This window comes from Gallus gallus, chromosome 11 (genome assembly GCF_016699485.2).
Source record: "Gallus gallus isolate bGalGal1 chromosome 11, bGalGal1.mat.broiler.GRCg7b, whole genome shotgun sequence".
Classification (NCBI taxonomy): domain Eukaryota; kingdom Metazoa; phylum Chordata; class Aves; order Galliformes; family Phasianidae; genus Gallus; species Gallus gallus.
Window position 1 is genome coordinate 7,995,740 of NC_052542.1, and position 20,221 is coordinate 8,015,960.

Genomic DNA, 20,221 nt, shown 5'->3' on the forward strand with positions numbered 1-20,221 from the left:
AGAACTGTTGCTAAATGGGCTGTAATCATGCTGAAGGGTAAGGGAGTATTCTTCCACACACACACGCAAAGAAAAAAAAAAAAAAACAAACCAGAAGAAAATAAACTAATATCTGTGTTCTGTTCTGCAGTCTCACTGCTGATAATTTCACAGATCAGAGGATTCTGTTCTCAGAAAGCAGCCTGCTGTGCTGCAGTGCGTTTCCAAGTTGAAACAACTGTAGTGGTGCCCTTGGTGCCACACCTGGAAGCACCAAGAGGGGCCTGGCTGTCCGAGGCCCCTCACACACCAAAGAGCCACCCCACAACACGCTGCCACAAACCAGGGGGAGCCGGGCAGCTCAGCAGCAAGTGCTGCAGTGCCAGAGCTGGTGCAGATCCTAAGAGACTTCATCGTTATCCCCAGCAACAACCCACCCCACATTCAGATTGCAGGAGAGGTTTTGCATACAAGGCAGTCGTAGAATAGAGTCACAGAATCACAGAACCCTTACTTCTGCACTGCACCTCCTCTGTGCCTCTACCAAAGCATCCTCGACCTTAGGTGCTACGTGCCATTGCAGCAGTCCTAATTTCACACTAAATAACCTAACGCTGAGAAAAATCCTTTTAAGCCAGGCTAACGCAGAACAGGCTCGGGCTCAAGGTGTTTGTTAGCCAGGGCTCTGTGCTCACTGACCCGTGGCAGCGGCACACACGGGTCAGCTCAGTTACGACTCTGTGATCAGTTAGTTCTGTATAGAGGCTCTGCCTAAACCAAAAACGCTCTCTCACCCACTCTCACCCCCAGTTCTGTTTTTAGGAAGTACAAAGCGCTCAGTAGTCTCTGCCTTCTGAAAAAAACCCACTGCTGGCAGGATGAAAGCCTGCCCCCCAGGTCTTCCCCACTGCAAAATACATAAATTCATCTCGTGCTAAAATTAACATATATTGCTAAGGCGAATGAATTGCCGTGTATCTATAAGCTTCCAGCACTTCCTGAGCGGGAACTTCATTTAATTAACCGCCTGACAGGCTAGCTCTCTCCAGAACCACGGCCACAGTTATTACTTTTATCTCCTTGGACACCTGCCTCTCACCCTGGTTTATCAGATTTCTCCTGACGAGATGGACAAAGTATGTACTGTTGTATGAGGCTGCGGGGTTTTGTGTTGCGCCTTTTTTTAAAGGAAAGGTTCTTACTGAAGCACTGAACTCAAACAACTCCAACAGGCATTTTTGGTCTGTTCAATTATCAAAGCTGCACAGCAGCATTAACCCCATCACTGCCCGGCACACACCTGCACTTCAGAGGAGATCAGATTGCACACAGGGAGATGAAAGCCTTCCATCGGGTCCTGGCAGCTGCCCGCCCTGAGCACCCTTCCTAACGAGCATGCCCACATGAGAAGGCAAACCCATCAGCTCCTTTGATGTGCTTCCTTTCCTTTCTTCCTCGTACACAAATGTGGAAATACAGCGTGACTCCCAAGCATACAGATCAGTGCCATCAGCTGCACTCTGCGGAGTGGGATCTGCCTGAATTCCTCCGCCATGTTCTGGGCCAGCTGTTCCACTGCCACTGGTACCTTTATAATTGGTCATAAAAAGCTAATATATTTACAAGCAGCACCCAAATAACCCCGTCCTACCTGAGTTCCCAGTACAGACACTGCCGCTGTTACAGCTATGCCAGGCAACTTACTGTGCCCTGTAAGCGCTGCCCCAACAGCAAGGCTTGCTGTGAGCTGCCACCCTCCCTCCGCCAGCGGCTCAGCACACAGCTCGGGTGCTGCAGGGCCATGACGTGACAGGTCAGCCAGCTGCACCATCCCTGCAAGGCTCCTCAGAAGCTGCTCTGTGGGGGCAGTGCCTTTTCGCTAATCTTGTTCAGCCCCAGTCGCCAGGGACACACACGTAAGGCGGGCAGGACTCAGAGCACACCGGGGAACTGTGACAGCCACGTTCAAACCAGCGGGACCTAAAGATACTGGCTGCCTTGGCATTTGACACCTTTATTAGTGTGGACTTGGAAATGCATCTCTTCGACAAGGACAGCGCAAGCTGACTCATTTTATTAAAAATAATGTCAGTCCTGACAGCCTAATTGTGTTACTTTGAAAGAGTCTGGCAGGAACAGGGCCTTGCCAGCTAGCGATGCCTCGGAGATGGATGCCTCATTACAGAGCAAAGATGAGAAATTTGTCTCTAACTAATGAATCTTTCCAGATTTCCTGGGATTTCAGCCCAAAACCCCACACTGCAGGCCGGCCGATGGGGCCGGGGCCGCCCTCACCCGGGAACACAGCAGCCCTCAGCCAGGGAATGCTATCCCAGCACCACCAGCAGCACAGCGGGCTCCTGCGCCCTACAGAGAGATGCATGGGATGATGTGGTGTATCTTTGGCCAGAACTCACCACTGGGAAAGTGCACCATCAACACAAGCACACCACATCACGCAGACCTGCAGACTTTGACAACCATTTCCTAGAAAAAAAAAAAAAAAAGTATAAACTTCTCTTTGATGAACAATCCAACGTGAGGGATATTTTTGAGCCTCGAACCTTTTCATTTTTATACTTCAAATTTTAATTATGTTAATTTAACGCAGTTTGACCAAAACCGAATGAAATACATCATTAAGCAATTCAATCTGCCGTAGCTCCAGCCACTGTCATTACCTTATCATTTTTACTTAATACTCATTTTCTGCCATACATCCCGACCACAATACAAGCCAATATTTGCCACGTTTAAAGATAAGATATTACACAAGATTGAAACGAGACTCGAAAATTAAAGACAGCAAAAATAACAACCCCAAGACAGGCTGCCACGGATTAACACATGGGTGCAGAACGCCGCTATTAATTAGGAGTACAAGCTGCTGGGGAGTAGCGGCGGTGTCTGTCACACTGCCATGCCTGCACCAGCCGTGAGCGCAGCACGCAGGGAAGCCCAACGTCAGCTGCCAGCAGCTCAGCTTCTGACTCCTCATTACTGTTCTGGGGAGCACGGGTTGCCTTTCAGCATCCCGCGAGGCCCGGCAGTCACACTTCTGCAGGAGTTACACCAGGTGTTCCAGGCTCTCTTTTTTTAAGAAGGGTATGGCTTATTATTTTGATATAGAAAAGATGATGGCGTTTAAAAATAAAAACCACTTCCTTAGCTTACGGAGAAGATGAATTCCCCCAAAGCCTCCTTCCACAGATAACTGCACTGTGATGTAAAACAGGCTGGTGTACGTGAGAACTTGAGGCCCGTATGCTGCAAGAAGCTGCAAACAGCCACATTTTCTCCAAAGACAAAACAATTTCTAACTTTCAATACTTGAAAGAGCTGGGTTCCACCTCAGGTAGGAGCAGGCCTGGACTGTTCACCTCGGTGCTGGGCTGCCCTCTGGCGAGGAGCGGCGTTACACAGCCTGGCCAACTGCTAGTCCCAACAGCTGGCCTCTTTCTTCGCTTTAAAACCCAGCTTTTAAATCGTTTAAAGTTCTGAACATATTCTGAGATTATCGTTTGCCTTCCCAGCACCACACACAAGCCCAGGCTCGCTGGGCAGCAGTGACAGCACAGGCCGGACACCATGGCCAAGCAGCCCCAGCACCCACAGGGAAGCCGGCCGCGTTACAGTCAGGCAGAGCATGGCCTGATCTGTGCTCCCGTCCGGCTGGGCTGAAAGGGGGATGCAGAGAAGGGTCAGAGAAGGAGTGCTGAGAAGCAGACTGGTGTTAGGCTGCCTGTACACTGCTTCAGCACAGCCAGGGGATGGGGAGGAGCTAGGAAATGTATTAACAACTTGGTATTGGGGTAAGGGAAATCAGATCAGAGGGTTTAAAGCAGCAATTATTTTCACCAGTATACCTGTCCGGAGGGACCAAATTTGACTGCTAATACAATTAGGCCAAGAGGAGTAAACTACACCGATCTTAAGAACTCAAACACTTGCTGAGACACTCTTTCTGGAGAATTCCAGTATCTATTTCTTGTATCAGCTGCAATCAGGAAAAGCACATCAGTGATTACCGCCCAGTCACCTTCGGCACACATCACTTCACTTGTGCTCCCCTCCAGCTTCAGCTCACCATTACTCCTAAACAACAAACAAACAGGAAAAGCAACACTGTGGTCTTCTATTCTTATGTCATACCAACACCTTTATTTACTGCAGCTGGATACTCTGCACCTCACTTGTAGCTTTCTGTGCCCGTGGCACAAAGCGCTTCCCATCACTGAAATCCCCCAGGACACTGCTGTTACCTGCCTTGCTCTGCACGTGTTCCTCCCATCAGACACTGTAACTCAACACACCGACAGCCGAAGCAACATGGCCCCCTGCTGTACACACGTATGGTGGTTCTCTGTTGGGTTTTTACAAATACACAGACAGACTTAAAAAGCAATAAATAAAGCCACACACAGACTTAATGGGATAAGAAGTACCAACGTTAGCAGCTGTAAAGTGGAATAAATAATATACACTAGGGGTTTTTATCACCATAAACTTGTATCGTGCTTGCACGCTGGTTTACTTGAAGAACTAAAAAGCTTCAAAGGCCTGTGGCACTAAGAGAGGTGCAGCAGGTAACAACGCACATTCAGACACGTGCATTATAATCATTTGCACTTCCGTTTACATATTTCTGCTTTGATTTTATTGTATGTTCCCATTTTACTCACCTTCCCTCATTTCTCTGAGCCTTCTCTTTCTCTCTGATCTGTAAAATCTGTTACCACATATTCTACTTTCTACTCCTGCTCTTTTTCACGTTTATTTGATGGAGTCCCACTCGTGGCTCAGAGCCCTTTCCCTGGGACACACGCTAACAAGCTGACCCGGCTCCCTCAGACGCTGTCTCTGAAGATAGATTGGGAAATGAAGATGTAGAGCTGTTGGAAAAGACTGGATTCCCCAGGCACCTGTTTAGCCTGGATCATTGGATTTACTACACCGGCATCGCCAACACTGATTTGACTATTAATCCCTTAAGTGCCTTAGGAACTGCAGCATAAATCCAGCCAAGGAGCACTCATATGGCCCTGAAGACCCATAGTGTTCATCCTGGTACTCCGTTCATGAAAACTCATCTTTTCTTAAATAGCAATGACAACTCAAGGAGTCCCTGCTTTATAAAATCAAGGGACCTGCTTGCTGTGGCACCATCCTTCACTGCCAGACCTTTCACACACACTGTATGGGAACTGCTGAGTTACGGCCTGAACCACTGACTGGGCACCTGGGGAAAGGACCCGCTCAGCCCTGGAGCACAGGTGAAGGCAGTTGAGCTGTGTGACTGGAAGGGGTGGAGCATGGCTGCACCTCTCCTAGACTCCATTTAAGGGCTGACTGCACTGGGGAAGGACTTCTATGGAGAGTCCTCCTTGGGGAAGCTTTCCCCTGTGAGCTCAGCTCTTCAGAGACAGGTGAGCAGTCATTTTTCCTTCCCTTATAACACCTTTCTGTTGTGTCAGTCCCTTTGTCATTACGCCTCTTGTATCACCTTTCAATTGTGTTAGTCTTTCTGATTGTTACACACACCAACCAGCACCCACACTTACTGACCTGAAGAGACTGGCCCTTTCTTCTCTACAAATACACACACTTACTTGTGATTTTGCTCCTTGTTACATAGCGCTTCAGTACCTCTGTGCTCCACAGCAGCACTCAATAAATGGTCACATTTCCTACGTTCTGTCTGAGCAGCTCTGTAAGCCTCCTTCCCCAGGTAGCACCTGGCTACGTGTGTGGCTGATACCCACCCTGTGACAGGAATACAAATGCCTCCTTTATTTTAATGCAAGCTGGGATTTGGCTGGCCAGGCTGAGGAATGGGCAGCATTGCTTCCAGAGCACCCCTTGTGCTGCACGGAGAGCAATCTGTGTTCTATCCCAAGAGATGTGGGAGTGCAGCAGGGCCAGAAGAGGCAAACCCTATGGGAGAGCAGGAGGTGCTATGCACGCACGGATGCGTATCCTTGCACTACAACGTAGGTGCAGTGCACAGGCCTAGCTCACAGCACGCAGCACACCACTGTAGGCGCTGACATGAGGGCAGCTCCAGGGCCGGCCGGGCTCAGCCCCGAGGCGACGGCTGCTGCTGCGCGGCTCGTTGCCGGGGGTCTGCGCTCAGGGGCTCCGCGGGACGCAGCGCGCTGTTGCATGATAGAGCGGCACCCGCCAGCCCTCGTGGCCGCCTGGCCTGCAGCGCCCCCTGCCGGACCGGCGGGGAGGAGGAGGACGCAGCCGCGCTTATGCGGCCCGCCCCAGTCGTGCGCACGCGTCAACGCCTGCGCCGGAGCACTGCGATGGAGGGTGAGTGGTGCGGGCCGGGGGAGGAGGAGGAGGGTGAGGATGATAAGGAGGAAGGGGCCGGCTGACGCCGCTCTCCGCCCGCAGGTGTGCTGTACGGCGGGCTGCCCCGCGAGGCGGCGAAGGAGCTGCGCCTGCAGGTACCGCTACTGTTTACCCCCACCGGGTCTGTCCGTCGCTGCTGCGATGGTGTCCTCAGGTAGGCGGGCTGCCCGTCGGCATCCCGGCTCTGATTTAATTATAACGGCTGTTTTAAAGTATCTCTTACAACGCCTTTAGCCCCAAGGGTCAGAGGAGGCCAAAGCATTTGTGAGCGCCTTCCTGAAGCGCAGCATGCCCCAGAAGAAGGACGAAGCCATCCAGGACGTGCTGATGCGGAAGGCCGTGGTCCTGGAGCACCACTGCAGGAGGAGGAAGCAGCCAAAGAGGAGGAAGACAAAAACCTTCACAGCCAAGCAGAGGCGGGAGCTGCGCCTGTTCGAAATCGAGCCTGAGCAGCAGAGGTAGGAGCGTGAGCTTGTGCTCTCTGTGCAGAGGGCAGTCCCCACAGTGAACACTGCAGCACTTCACCACAGCACAGCTGTTACCTGGGCTGCCCGGCTGATAAACATCCCTGACCCATTCTGTTTCCTAACCACAACCACCTGTGATTCCAGTTCTAATCCCCCAGCTGACTGCAACCAGAAGATCTCCATTTTGCATCGTGTTCCTTGACCCAGTGTGTGCTGAGTAAGGCCTGTGCTGCTCCTAAATGAAGCAAGGGGGAGGGAGAGGAGCAGAGCGCCCTTAAACACATCTTCCCCTCCAGGTCTTGATAGGAACATATTCAGCTTTTCTATAAAAAACCAAACCCGTTGCTTGGAGTGGCTCACTGAGTGACCAGAGCAGATGATAACACTTGTAATTGTTCGTCTTAACTCTATAGGTTGTTTTAGTAAGGAACTGCTTTTTATAATCAAGTTCTTGTATAGTATTTGCCTTCTCGTTGCAGATACGAACTCTTTCTACCACTACATGAACTCTGGAAACAATACATCAGAGACCTGTGTTATGGACTTAAACCAGATGCGTAAGTTGAGATATCTGCTAACCTAACCACCACCAATTTTAAGGTATTTCAAGTAGTAACTCAAACTTAAATGACAATTATTTAATAGGGATATATACTATTTCAATAAGCTTTGACCATTATTTCAATGGTCATGGTCGCACTTTATAAACACACTTTTCCATGTATTTTTTCCCCCCTTTTCTTCAAGGCAACCACAGATGGTTCAGAGCAAACTGCTAAAAGCTGACCTCCATGGAGCTATTGTTACAGGTATTGCTTGTTTTATTCTACAGACTTATCTGAAACTCGCTATACTCTCCCGTGTTTCAGGTGCTCATTGAATTCCTTTCAACATCAACTCTAGAATCATGTAATTGTGATTGTGTTGATGGAGTCCTTCTCCATTTACCACCAGTACTTAATTTTCCAACTGTTCTTATTGCAAAGATTAACTACAAGTCTACCAGTTATCACTGTAACTGCAGTACTTCAGACTGCTACAACAAACTTATAAAATCATGAGGCAACAATGGAACAGCAAACAAACTGCACCTGAATTTATTCTAATACATGCATACTCTTGTTCTTTCAGTCACAAAATCAAAGTGCCCATCTTATGTTGGGATAACGGGAATAATTCTACAGGAATTTAAACACGTCTTCAAAATAATTACAAAAGACAACAAATTAAAAGGTACGCAAGATGTTTTTTCAGTGCCTGTTATAATGTGAGCAACTAAAAATCTATCCAGTATTATACTTCTGAGCACATACGTTGTTCTTTACCACTGCTTATAATTCTTTGCGTAGTGGTATAAGTTAATGTCTTTATCTACCATGTAAAAGCCCAGTAATGTACCAGAAATGTATCTTAAAAGTAATTTATAAAAACACATTTCCAGTGATATCCAACATGATTATGCACATGGTTCATTCATCTGATTCACTGTAGATTGTTCTCTGCAGTACTTACTGCATGCTTGTGAAAGAAGAATAAATTCTAGCAGTTTTAGGTTATATATCTAAAACCAAGTCTGTATTTCTCATACTACAGTTAAACTTGAAATGTTATAAACCTGAAGCCTGCATGTGAATAGTATTCACTGGTACACTGTTATCTATTCAGAGTAGGGGCCTTAATTACTCCGCTTCTTGCAATTTTGTTTTTCAGTGGTTCCCAAAATGAACAATGTATTTAGCTTGGAGACTGATGGATTCATTTCCTACATCTATGGAAGCAAGTTCCAGTTTCGAGCAAGTGAGCGGTCTGCAAAGAAGTTCAAGTTGAAAGGAACTATTGACCTATGATTTCATAGTAAATCAAAAGGAAATTTATTGAGATGTCTGCTGTTTTCCTGCAGTTTTAAAAACAGGGTTTCTGGCAGACTGAAAATAGAGTGAACTAGTTGAAATTTTTCTGAAGTTTCTTCATACTGAAGAATAACTGGTTTCTCTTGTCTTTAGAGCTGTCTGTCAAACTGCTGGAGTCTTAGTTGCATCTTTCTGTTACTTGTGTGTAATGTTTTGCCTTTTATTAAACTTGTGATTAGTACTGATTACCTGGCCCGTTTCTATTTTGACTGTGTATTTGCTCAATGAGTATTTTATCTTGTAACTTTTTGACAGGTGTTCCTACTGCCTTCTGTATAAACTGGGATTTATCTGCCTATTCTACTGTGTAAGGAGACTGCAGCTGGTAACTGTTATTCTGTAATTGTTCCTGGATCCTGAAACAGGACAATGCCTCACAGGCAGAAATTGTGATCTCTTCTGAGCTTGTGGTTGCTCAATCACTAAACAAGGACTTGGATTCTGTTCATGAGTCCTTTAAAGTTAACGGGCACTTAGTTGAGCATTGAAGTTGTTACACCCAAGATACCTCCCTTTTAAGCACTGCTCCTCTCAAAGTTCTTTGAAAGCCCTTAGCTTTCTGTGAGAATCTACAAGGAAATATCTACAAATGGGCAGAAAGCTTAAATGATAGTAGAAACTTTCCCTGCAGGCCAAAGGCTTCATTTTCATTTTGCTTATAGCCCTCATTGTAGCATCTAATTAAGACATCTGTTAAATGCCTATAATATTAAATTAATAGAGGGAAGCTAATGGAACTTTATTGGCATAGTCCTGTTAATTAACATTAAAGACCTTTAATAGATGTCTTAACTAGACATCATTAATGGCTATGACATACAAATTGGAATTAGGCACGATTCTGTTTCATTGTGCTGCAAAGGACATACCATATTTTGCCTTATGGGCACACAGATGAGCACAACAGCATTTTCCATAGTTGTTGCTATTTACATTTTTATAAATTTTACTTCAGTGACCAGAAGACATGCTGCTTAGCAGTCCCTTTCAATAGATAATGGTAAGGAAATAATTATTTACAGTGAAGAGTGCTGAAGAGCTGTTCAGAGGTCTCTGAGGTACTTAGATGCTAGCAGCACAGATGACAAATGAAGCCTAATGAGAGATCTGAACAGCCAAAGCATTCAAGATACCTTTACTGCTGTTGCTAAATAACCTGAAGAAGCATTTTTGCCTCATTGAGGTGTTCCAAATGTAGGTTTTCTTAATAAGAAGTCCCAGTCACCTTACTGTTCCTACTGCAGCCTCTCCCACCCCACCCTGCAGGAGGGCTAATCCCTGGCTCCTGCTATTCGTAATGCTCCCTCACTACACAGTAAGATTTCTATAATTAACTTCTCATTGATTCTGCAGTGATCTTACCTTGGGATGCAAGTATAAGGCTTCAGCAACACACTAGCTCTTCTTTTTAGCACCATCATCCCTGTAACCTTCTCCAGCCTACATCCCAGCAGAAAATGAGGTGTCCAGTGCCTATGAGCACTATGTAACCAGCCTCCTGCACAGCACAGCTGAGACCAGTGCCCAACAATTGCTCTCCTAGGCAACAAGGTCTCGATTTGGCCAATAGCTGAGTGCTCTGAAAGGCTAATCTTCCTCAGCTGTTCCTCTTATCCCAGCTGTGTTGATTGCCTCTTGGCTCCCAAGGTCAGCAAGGGAGCACAGGAGGCCTCAGTGAGTAAAGTGCAGTTGCTGACCTATGTAACAAATGTTCACCTTCATGTGTTTTCATAAACAGAAAGAAAAACTGGATTTACAAACCTTTTCATCCATCAGTGGTGACCAAACCATGGTCTTACGTACCTTGGCAAGAAATACAATTCCAGATTACATGGCAACAATGAGCAGTTCCATGGAATTTCGCAGAGGTTTGATCCACCTTTGCCTCATGTTCCCCTTTGTTAATTCTGTCATTTCTATTCTGAGCCACGTTTCCCAGTATTTGATGAATATGTACTGCTTTAAGACAGAAGCCTCCCTCAGCGTACTGCTTTAATTAAATTAACTAACAAATGTGAAAAATACGGGATCAGGCACCCACTGCAGCTGAGAGGAGCAGCCACACCTGGGCTGCAGAGCCCTACTTACAGGCCTCTCTGACACCTGGGCTGCACAGCTGTAGATAGGGACTGTGGCAAGAAATCCCAGCAACATTTAGCACTGAATTAAGAGCTATTTCCACTAAGAAGCTCTGCTGTTTGCTATTAGATAAGGCTTGGTACCTTACAATTATTAAGAGAAAATAAATGAGTATACCACTGACTAGAATAACATGACCAATAGTTTTGAACCAGGTCACTTGAAGGAAAAGTCACAACCTAAACATCGTGGTCTGTCCTGCCCTGCTCCCCAGACAGCCATTTGTTTCCAAGCCACTCATTTTTCATTCTGTTAGGACCTATTCCACTAACACTTGACCAACAAAACTGATTTAAAATGTGTTATTTTTCACCTTGGATGCTGACCGATCTGATAACCACCACCTTCTACAGGCAGCTGAACGGCACGTTGAAGATTTACAGTATAGGCCTATCAATAGAAATCTCACATTAGTTAATAAATTCAGCCTCATTTCTTTCAGCTCTCAGAATGAGCTCCTAGCTTTATGACATACACATACACTTGTGCAGGCCCAAGGCCCCAGGCCTGTAACGGGATGGTTAAGGAAAGCTGCTCCTGTTTTGGGGGGCCAGCTGCCAGTGAAGACCTCTCAATACAAGCTCCTTGACTGCCTTCTAACATACCCACAGCCCCAGCCCCAGAACCAATTCCACCTAACAGGATTGTGGGGTTTTTGGGGGAGGGAGAAATTAAATTAGTTGTGCATTTTCTGTAAAACTCAAAATAATCCCGTAAGTATGAATTTTTCAATTTTTTTTTTCTTTTTGTGAATTTTTGTGCAACACTGCGTTTCCTCTAAAGGATTATTTCAGTCTTATGGGCTCGGAGATGTTCAGCTGGATGGTTCTTGGGTGGCTGAGGTGCTCACCGAAGAATTTAAACGATGTAATAGCTATTGAACACCCCATTATATGGCTGCCTAATTAATGTAAATGATAGTTATGTCTCACTCACAGCCCATTATTTTACACGAAGGAAAATCTACTCGCTGCCACAGTAGCCATTCCAATAGTTTTTATTGGAGCAGTTGCATTATGACTTCATTGAGCAAAAGGTAAGTAGCCATCCTAAATAATGAAGATTGAAGGTTTAATAGTCCTAATAAAGAATCCTGCAGGTTTTTTATTTCAGAAATTAGAGTTTGATTGCAAGTGTATGATAATGAGAGGAAAAAAAGCACTGGCAAGTGGGACCCTTTTGCAGCCCGGGCTCTTGGCAACTTCCATTTTTTCTGCATAGAAATACAGAGGAGGAAGGAGAGAAGGAAAGAAAATCTCAGTGCCATGTGAGTGATGTTATGCAGACATAAGCCAGCCCTGTAAACTTGTCCAGAATTGCAGCCTACCACAGCATCTCCTTTCTGATGTCATGGGACACGGCATTTCTGTTATGAGACCCCATTTCCAAGGTTGTATGTCAGAGATTATAACTGCTGTAAAAATTCAAATGAGATCCTAAAACTTGGCATGAGTATTCTCGCTTGGAATTCAGTATTTTTTAGGCAAATCTTTGCAGAAAAAGCTAAAAGTGTACTTATTCCACTTGCTATTTTAGGTCCCTATTGCTGCATAATTCTTAATCTAATACCCAAGTAATCTCTTTTCACAGCTGCATTTTCAGAGCAGCAGTTCTGAGCTAGTGTGAGTGATCTGACATTTGTTTCTCTGAACAGCAAACTTCCAGGAAGGGCTTTAAAAGAACTTCTGTTCCACTCTCTTCAGCCGTAAAGTACCACGTGTTTCAGCAAGTGAAAAGTGGCAGCATTAACCTGAATGATGGTAACGACGACTACAGAACGAGCTGGCTGGGGATTTGCAAACACAATCTCCAGATGTCTACAAAAGATCTGATTTATCCAACATACTCCAGGCAGAATTTGTTGCTTTGTACTTCCTAGTAAAAGAGGCTTGTAGTATTTGCTTACTGTTAGTTTCAGCAAAAGGCAATACTCCTACGGTATCTTTAGAATAAACCCCAGACATCAAAGCTTGGAGCCACCAATGAAATGAAACGGGATGAGGCTGGAAGAGAAGTGCAGGACGTGGGCATGGTTCTGAGGCACAGGCATTTCATTTGTTAACATGATTGCTCTTGTTAGGTTTTGCTGCAGCTATCATAAACCTCGCCTCTCTCCAGGCCCAGAACGACGTATGTTGCTTTGTTGCCAGCAGATGGAGCCAGATGCTCACAGTTTTAAAGGGATTTTTTTTCCCTCTGCTCTGCAGAACTGCCCATGGAGCAGTCAGTGCTTAGGCGCTGCTCCCTTACCTTACATGAACTTGTTTTTTTCACTGCGCATACGTATAGAGCCAACCCGGTGCATGCCTTACCCTGTGTCAGCTGCCTTCCTCTGATGTTTCTGTAACAACTGCTTGTTACTTATCGCAGATACATTTGCTTAAATTGCTTTTGGTGCCAAAATGTCATCAGGAAACAATCAAACTAAGCTAGGCATTTCCAACTGCTAAAATACCATACCTTTCATTTCCCTCACAAAGAGATATAGTCTATGAAGAAGTCATACATATCCCAGAGCCATCCATGTAAAATTGTTAACTCTTCATCTTGTTAAAGGCCAAATACATCTCAATATAATGTTTATTGTGTCCTAAAGTTCAAAACTGTATGCTCAGAAGAGAGAACAGGTGAGGAGAGTGCTCTGCAAACCCTTCACCATGCAGTGAGACATGCAGCACGACCAGGTGCCAGCAAGGCCGGGCACAGCTGGTTCTGCTCAGTGTAATGCAGGCCAACGGCCCTCCTGTTCTGCTTCTGCAGCTACTTGCAAAAAGAGAAGCAGGAGATACTGCAACAACGCTCCTCAGGTGCTACTCCAGGGCAGCTCTCCTCACACCCTCACTGCAGGGCTGCAGCAGTGCCTATGGGAGCTGCTGGCTGGCAGGGCAGCACGGAGCTGGCAAAGCCCCTTTAGCCAACAGTGCACCTGTGTCCCACTGTACTGAGCCACCCTCACCGTATGGTAAGATGAAATGAGCATTTATAAGTGACAAACAGCTGAGGGGACAAGAAACTCTTTGCTGAAAGGTATTAAACTTATTAGGACTTCCTGTTGTTGGCTACGTGCCCTGTGTCAGCTGTATGAGCAGCCACCTCTACACTGTCAGATCACAGCAAGGTAACGGTATCCCTAATAAAGCCAGAATAAACACCCAGGTAAAAAAGGGTGTTGTTCAAGAACACTGTCAGGCCCTTTCACATCCCCTCCTGACCCACACTGCTACAGATCAGATTAAACACACAGACTTTGTTACACTGTGCACTGCCCTCACTAACCTCAGGCAGCAGAAGCAGCAATGAGCTTTACTTTCATTCTTTTCACCACTACAATGCCACAAACTCTTTTTAACAAATCCCCCACCACAACGCTTAGCATCTCTGTAACAGGACATTCTAGCAACACATTCACCAAATGACAAAGGTACTTATTTTCTACAAAGCCTAAATACAGGACAAAGCAGGCTGCCTCTTTAGCATGAGCCCTGAATGCTGCAAACTGCTGTCAGCAGGACTTGGACACCGCACACAGCTTCAGCTCCCACCAGCCCAGGGAACCACCCCCTGATGGGGAAAGGCAGAAAGGAGCATGCAGCACTGTGCAGAGCCCACAGCAGGTCAGACTGATCCAAGTGTCAGCCTCCATCCAGAGCTTGTGTTGCCACAAGAAAGCTTTGGCACGAGGACAACTAGAGTAATAGCTACCACTGATACTCAGCTTTTGTTCAGTACAAGTGTACTTGCAGACATATCTTCACCAATTAAAGGCACTGGGTGCTTTTTAATGAAGAAAAAATCATACTGACACATTTCTGGCATTCACACCACCACATCATTTACTGCTTCTGCCTGTAATACATGGACAACACTTGAAATCCTTGGGGAACATGATATCTGGAGATCACTTTGGGACTATGAAAGCACTTTGTAGATGCGTAAAGAAAGCTATGGGTCGAGATCCTGAAGCAGTAGAAAAAGAACTTTCCTGCCCTTCCACATGGCCCTCCTGCAGAGCAGCCACAGCTGTAGCAGCAGGTCCAGCAGAACTGTGGGAGGTGGAGCCCTACCAGCCGTGCACCTGGTGCAGGCAGAGTTCAGCTGCACTGCAAAACCACAAGTGGCTTTACCACATCTACTAGGCTTAACCTGTATTAGTCTGCAAAACCCACACAGGACATCGGGACGGCATCTGTACAGTGTGCTGGATTTATTCCAAATATGTCACCTGCACTGCTCCTGCTCTCTCTGCTCAGAAAGAAACAGAAACCCCAAAGAGAAACTGGGATTCCTACTGTGGATGTGCACTGGAAGAGGACTGCGAGCTCAGGCAGCCTACAGGAGGAGGCAGCAAAGGCCATGCTGCTGGTAGGCTGCTGTGTTTGTAAGATGGACGGGAAACCAAAGTGCTTTGTAAGGAGACCAAAGACATCACTTAATAAAAACAAAGCATCCTACAATGAACTTCTCTTTCCATATTTATTCCTCTCTAAACGCAGCAGTGCGCAGATTATAGGAAATGGTTTTACATTTAACTTCAACCCCAAGTGGTAAAGAAAAGCATTGTATCTCACAATGTAAATTTGCATCTACCATCATTTAATGGATGTTTTATACATGCTATGTACTACTGTGTTTTTATGGAAAGGCAAAAAAATTACTTGGGAATTTGTTTTTAATTAAGCAATAAGGCTCAATGGGGTACTGCTATCATGCAATAAAACCACTCCTGGGGTGTTGTGAGGCATTTGGTCCAGATGAGTGCTTCAAATCACCCCCAGATTGTGATTAGATGATTACTCCCCGGAGTTAATATTAGATGGTTCTCTCTAGAGTTGTCTTATTGCTATTATAAAAAGTCTTCAACATGGGGAAACTAAGTAGCTTTTGTGCTTGAAGAAGATGAAGTTCGCAGCTCCGACTGTTGAGTGGTGTCTGAGCCGCGTGGGTCCCATAGATCAATCCACCTCTTTAGCATGCGTGAACAATCATCTCCGTGCATTTCTCTGACCCAAACAGTTTTACAATTAAGTGGCTTTCTTTTTTTCTAGGAGATGGAAGGATATAAAGAGACAAACAACTCCAAAATAAAGCAATCCCAAGACAAGGCGTTAAGGAATTTGAGTCTGAGATACATATTACTGGCTTTATCTTTTTGTAGGGAATAATGAATCCTAATTGATATTATGCTAATTGTATTAATGAAGGGTAATGCACGCAGCAGTGGTAAGAGAGTCTCCCATGTTGGGTGCAGGAGGAGCTACACAGGCTGAGGCACCTGGCGGGGTTCTGAAGCTAATGAATTCAGACGGCCCAAATGGTACAGAGCTGAACTGCACTGCCTTCCCCTGCCTCCCCTCAACTGCTCTTCAGGACTGAGGTTAGAGACAAACTATTTCATTCTGGAAGAAAAAAGAAACACCACCCCAAAAGCCCAAAATAAGGCCTTCTGCATATTTCATTATACCAGAAAAAGAGACATCTCAGGAAATGTTAACTCCTGCAGGTACCCACCACTCCCAAAGAGGCAGGATGGTAGCTCACGCATATGGACAGCTCCTGCACACCCCTATCACACAAAATCCCTCTGGTTTCTCAAGTGGGCAACAACTTTCACACTTATGGTGAGATCCTTCTCACACATCCTCTGCGTTATGGCCAGTGCCACATTTCATACCCTGCACAACCTCATCAGCGATACACTACCTAAATGCAGATAACCCTTCCATCTCATTAGAAATCCCTGGGGCTCCTCCTTCAGCTCAGCTCCTTTCCACTTCAAGACCCAATGTGCCAATGGGTGAAGATCCCAGCCAAGCTGAAGTATGCTCTTTCCACAGTATCAGCAGAACACCTTGAAAAACACACTGCATTTCTGCTTTTCGCTTTTATTTAAAGAACACAAAAGGAAACTGTATTTCCTTACTTTTTCCTTACGTTTTTTTCCTTCTCCTTTCACAGAACTCTTTGCAATATGCACTCAGTGCACAGAACTTCCCCAGATGCCCCAGGCATCCACGACGGCTCCTTTCCTGCACAAACGGCACTGATGTGGGGCAAGGCACGGACCTCTCACAAAGAGATGATTTTTCCCTTCAGAGCAACACACACGCTCAGCCTGGGCAGCAGTTCCAAAGGAACTTTCCAAAGGAAAGAGACCAAAGCGTGTTCATCACATAAATAGAAGCTATACGCACTCACAAAGCGGGGTTTCTGAATGAAACTCTTTGTGTGTCTTTGACTTATCAGTCAATCACAGGTGAACACATTTACATCTTTTTAAATTAACTGATGATTATCACACCCTTGTTCCCTCTGCTTTTTACCCATTTTAATATTTGAAATGCTTTATCTACATAAGTTTAGTGTTTGAAAAATCTAATTGTTCACCATGGTTTATCTTGTGCAATAAAAGCACACAGTGAATATGAGATCACTGTTCAAACAGAACAGGAATACTAGGAGAAGAGTTTGGATGAACAACGTGCACAGAATTATGTTACTTGGGAAGGACAGTTGAAACCAAAAAATGCAGTACTCCCTCAGAGCATGCTGTAAAATGCTGTTTTAGACATCTCCCTTTTCTTCTCCAACATCACACCTCTCTCTGCACCAAACACCCACACTGTTACATGGTTCTGGCATTTCACACTCTTACCTCACCTCTCTTTAACACTCCTCTTTCATACTTGAATCAGGACCTGCTCCAATCACTGGGTGAACACTACTCACAGATGGTGACAGGGCATCACGCTCAGCTTACTGCTCGCTCAGTGCTGGTACTCACCCCTGTGGCTCCACACAACAGAGCAATCTTCTCTGCTGTGAGTTCCCTTCTGGGCAGCTCCTCTGTGAAACCTGGAGACTCACAATGTCTGATCCAGCACCCGCTCTGTTAAGAGTGAAAGAAAGCACGGTTAGTGATGCACTCCCCCCAGAAACCTGAGCCTAAGTAATCTGGATAAAAGAAACCCTCCACTGAAACAATATAACGCCTTGCTTCCTTGCTTGTTACACTCACTTCTCAACTACAAAGTACTCTAGTTGCTGTAAACCCAAGAGCCACATGGGAGCAGCCAGAGGTGGCACAGGGCAGGCAGGGATGGGATGCTGGTCTGAGCTGTGAGGGAAGCTCACCCACAGTCCTGGCCACTGCAGCTACTCCATCACTGCTGCACCTTCCCAGTGAGACCCACCTGCTGCCTGCTCTGCTCCCGGCCCTGCAAGAGGATGAGAGGATGCTGGTGCATCTGGTTTGCTCATGGCTTTAAATTTCAAGTTCCATCAGACCTCAGTACCATGCAGAACGACACACACTGGTGACATCATACAAAGGAGGTTTTAGAAATAAAATACCCTCCATACTTTACAGTCAAGAAGGTGGCTATAAATAGAATTACGTATTACACGTTGATCCAAAACTCCACTGCGATCAGAGCTCTTACCAAGCTTTGGATCAGACCTTCTAACCACTTCTGTGATTACAAATACAAACTACAGCGAAGAGAGCAAGCTATTAAACCAAAACTGGCTTAGCAGGGAGATCCTTAGCGTCCTTCTTTCCCACTACTCGATTCACCACCACTATTTATCACTGAAAATGAAGGAGCAAGGAAAATACCTGATGCCTTCACAGCACTGAGATGTGCAGACAATTGCCAAAGCTCAACACAAACACCAGCGTAGACAAAACGGCTTTGAAACACTTCTCATCACACCGACAACCACGGATGTCTTTCTTTCTTTTTCCTATAATCTACTGAATAGCAGTTCACTATGATGTATTTATACACAGCATTTACATTCCGCCTGTGCCACTGACCTCCTTGGTCAGTGTTGGTGCCAGCTCTTCCTAAAGGCTGCATACAGCACCCCATATGCATGATCAGAGAAACACAGCTGAAGATGTGAGCAGGGAAGGACAAGGCACAGCACATACAAGGTTCTTTATGATGCAAACTTGACAGTTTAGAATCTGCATGGAAAAGTGTTTTTGTGCTCCTTGCACAGCACAGCTTTTGTCACAGCCACAGGGAGACCTGAGCTGGGCTGTACATCAGTGGCTGCTCACGCACCACACAGCAACGCTGTTGTACAAACAAAAGCACCACTCTTGTATGTCACTTCCCAACACAAAGGGGAGAGGAGCAAGCAAGTCTCACGGCTGCTCTCAGCAGTGCTTTCATCGCTGGCAATCTCCTCGCAGCCAGGCCCTGAGGAACAAGTCAACAAGCGGGCACCCCTGCGCTCTGCGGAGAGGAGCCACCAGGCCCCAGCAGCCGGCTTGCTGCCAGTGCTTTCAGTGTATTTGAGCCAGTAATTTTCTGGAAACGTTTTTAGTTTGGATCTGTACCGATGGAACTGAGCACAGCTCTGTGATTTGTGCACTGTGGACTTGGAGGTACCCCATGCTTAAAGCACGCAGTGCCGGTAGTGCTTCCGAGACACAACACAACCACGGCACAGACCCACAGGAGTCCACCACAGGGCCGCCGGGCTGATTCCACCTGCAGGCAGTTCACACAGCGCTCACCCCGCCCTGCACACCACTCACACAGAGCACAGCATGGAGGTGACTTTGCTGCTATAAGATGATAAAGAGGCATTTTCTCCCCCCGCAGAGCTCACCTGTGGCAGCCTCAGCCGAGCGGCCGCACTTCCCTTCCCTTGCTCTGAAATTACTGCACACCAGTTGGGCAAGATGGGTCTGCTACAGCTAAACTGGTGGCTTCGGAGCAAATGGCGGAGGTGACGGGCCAGATAACGGCACCGGCACGAGGTGAGGACACTAAAAGCTGCTCATCCGGGCTGCAGCTGCTCTGCCCCTCAGCCCAGAGGCGGTGTGACCTCAGCCGCCCCCCACCGCGTGCAGCCCAGGCCTGGCGCCACCACTGCCACCACAGCAGCGCGACACCGCCTGAGCGCTTCAGCCCTGGGTCACTGCAAGCTGCCCGCGCTATCGCTGCCGAGAAAATGAAAAATTGGGGGAAAAAAACAAAACATTTTTAATACTTTGACGGGTCCATCAGTGCCCATTAAAAATAGAAGAGCTATCACAGCGAGAGAGCACCTTAATTATACGCCGGCCTCTCTGACGGAGCCTCACGAGGCCGAACCCTCCGCCCAGCACGCAGCACGGCGCGCGCGCTTCCCGCTCCCGCCTGGGAGCGACTTCACCCGCAGGCCGTCACGGCGTGGCCGCTCTACAGCGCCCCCCAGCGGCGCTGCGCTTTGCCCGCCCTGCGATTGGCCGCCGCCCAGAGACGGGGTGCGTCCCCCCGCGGCGCGCTGAGCCCGAGCGACGCCCATTGGCCGGCGGGCTCTGGGTGGGCGGGGCGGGGCAGTGGGAGCGCGGCGCGGGGCGGGGCGGCCGCT

The 20,221-nt window shown here is 46.8% G+C and overlaps 1 protein-coding gene and 1 long non-coding RNA gene across 5 annotated transcripts in view; one reads left to right on the forward strand and one right to left on the reverse strand.

Moving 5' to 3' along the window:
* The window catches only part of LOC101749699, a 37,527-nt gene extending 17,337 nt beyond the window's left edge, over positions 1 to 20,190 (reverse strand). The window contains exons 1-2 of one of the 3 annotated variants that reach the window (XR_005839095.2): positions 19,917 to 20,190; positions 17,634 to 17,738 (exon numbers count right to left, since the gene is read on the reverse strand). This is a non-coding gene — a long non-coding RNA (uncharacterized LOC101749699). Of the gene's footprint in view, positions 1 to 10,075; positions 10,216 to 17,633; positions 17,739 to 19,474 lie in introns of those variants that run through there. The other 2 variants (XR_005839094.2, XR_006931253.1) reach the window with 2 other exon arrangements.
* POP4 (POP4 homolog, ribonuclease P/MRP subunit) lies at positions 6,268 to 8,898 on the forward strand. 2 transcript variants are annotated; one of them, NM_001145914.2, is made up of 7 exons: positions 6,268 to 6,294; positions 6,379 to 6,431; positions 6,571 to 6,794; positions 7,283 to 7,360; positions 7,551 to 7,612; positions 7,935 to 8,036; positions 8,514 to 8,898. In NM_001145914.2, the coding sequence occupies exons 1-7, from the start codon at positions 6,288 to 6,290 to the stop codon at positions 8,648 to 8,650; spliced, it is 663 nt and encodes a 220-aa protein (NP_001139386.2). In that variant the 5' UTR covers positions 6,268 to 6,287; the 3' UTR covers positions 8,651 to 8,898. The 2 variants fall into 2 exon arrangements, with proteins under 2 accessions (NP_001139386.2, XP_025009988.3); XM_025154220.3 differs by lacking the exon at positions 7,935 to 8,036.
* Positions 20,191 to 20,221: the final 31 nt, after the last annotated feature.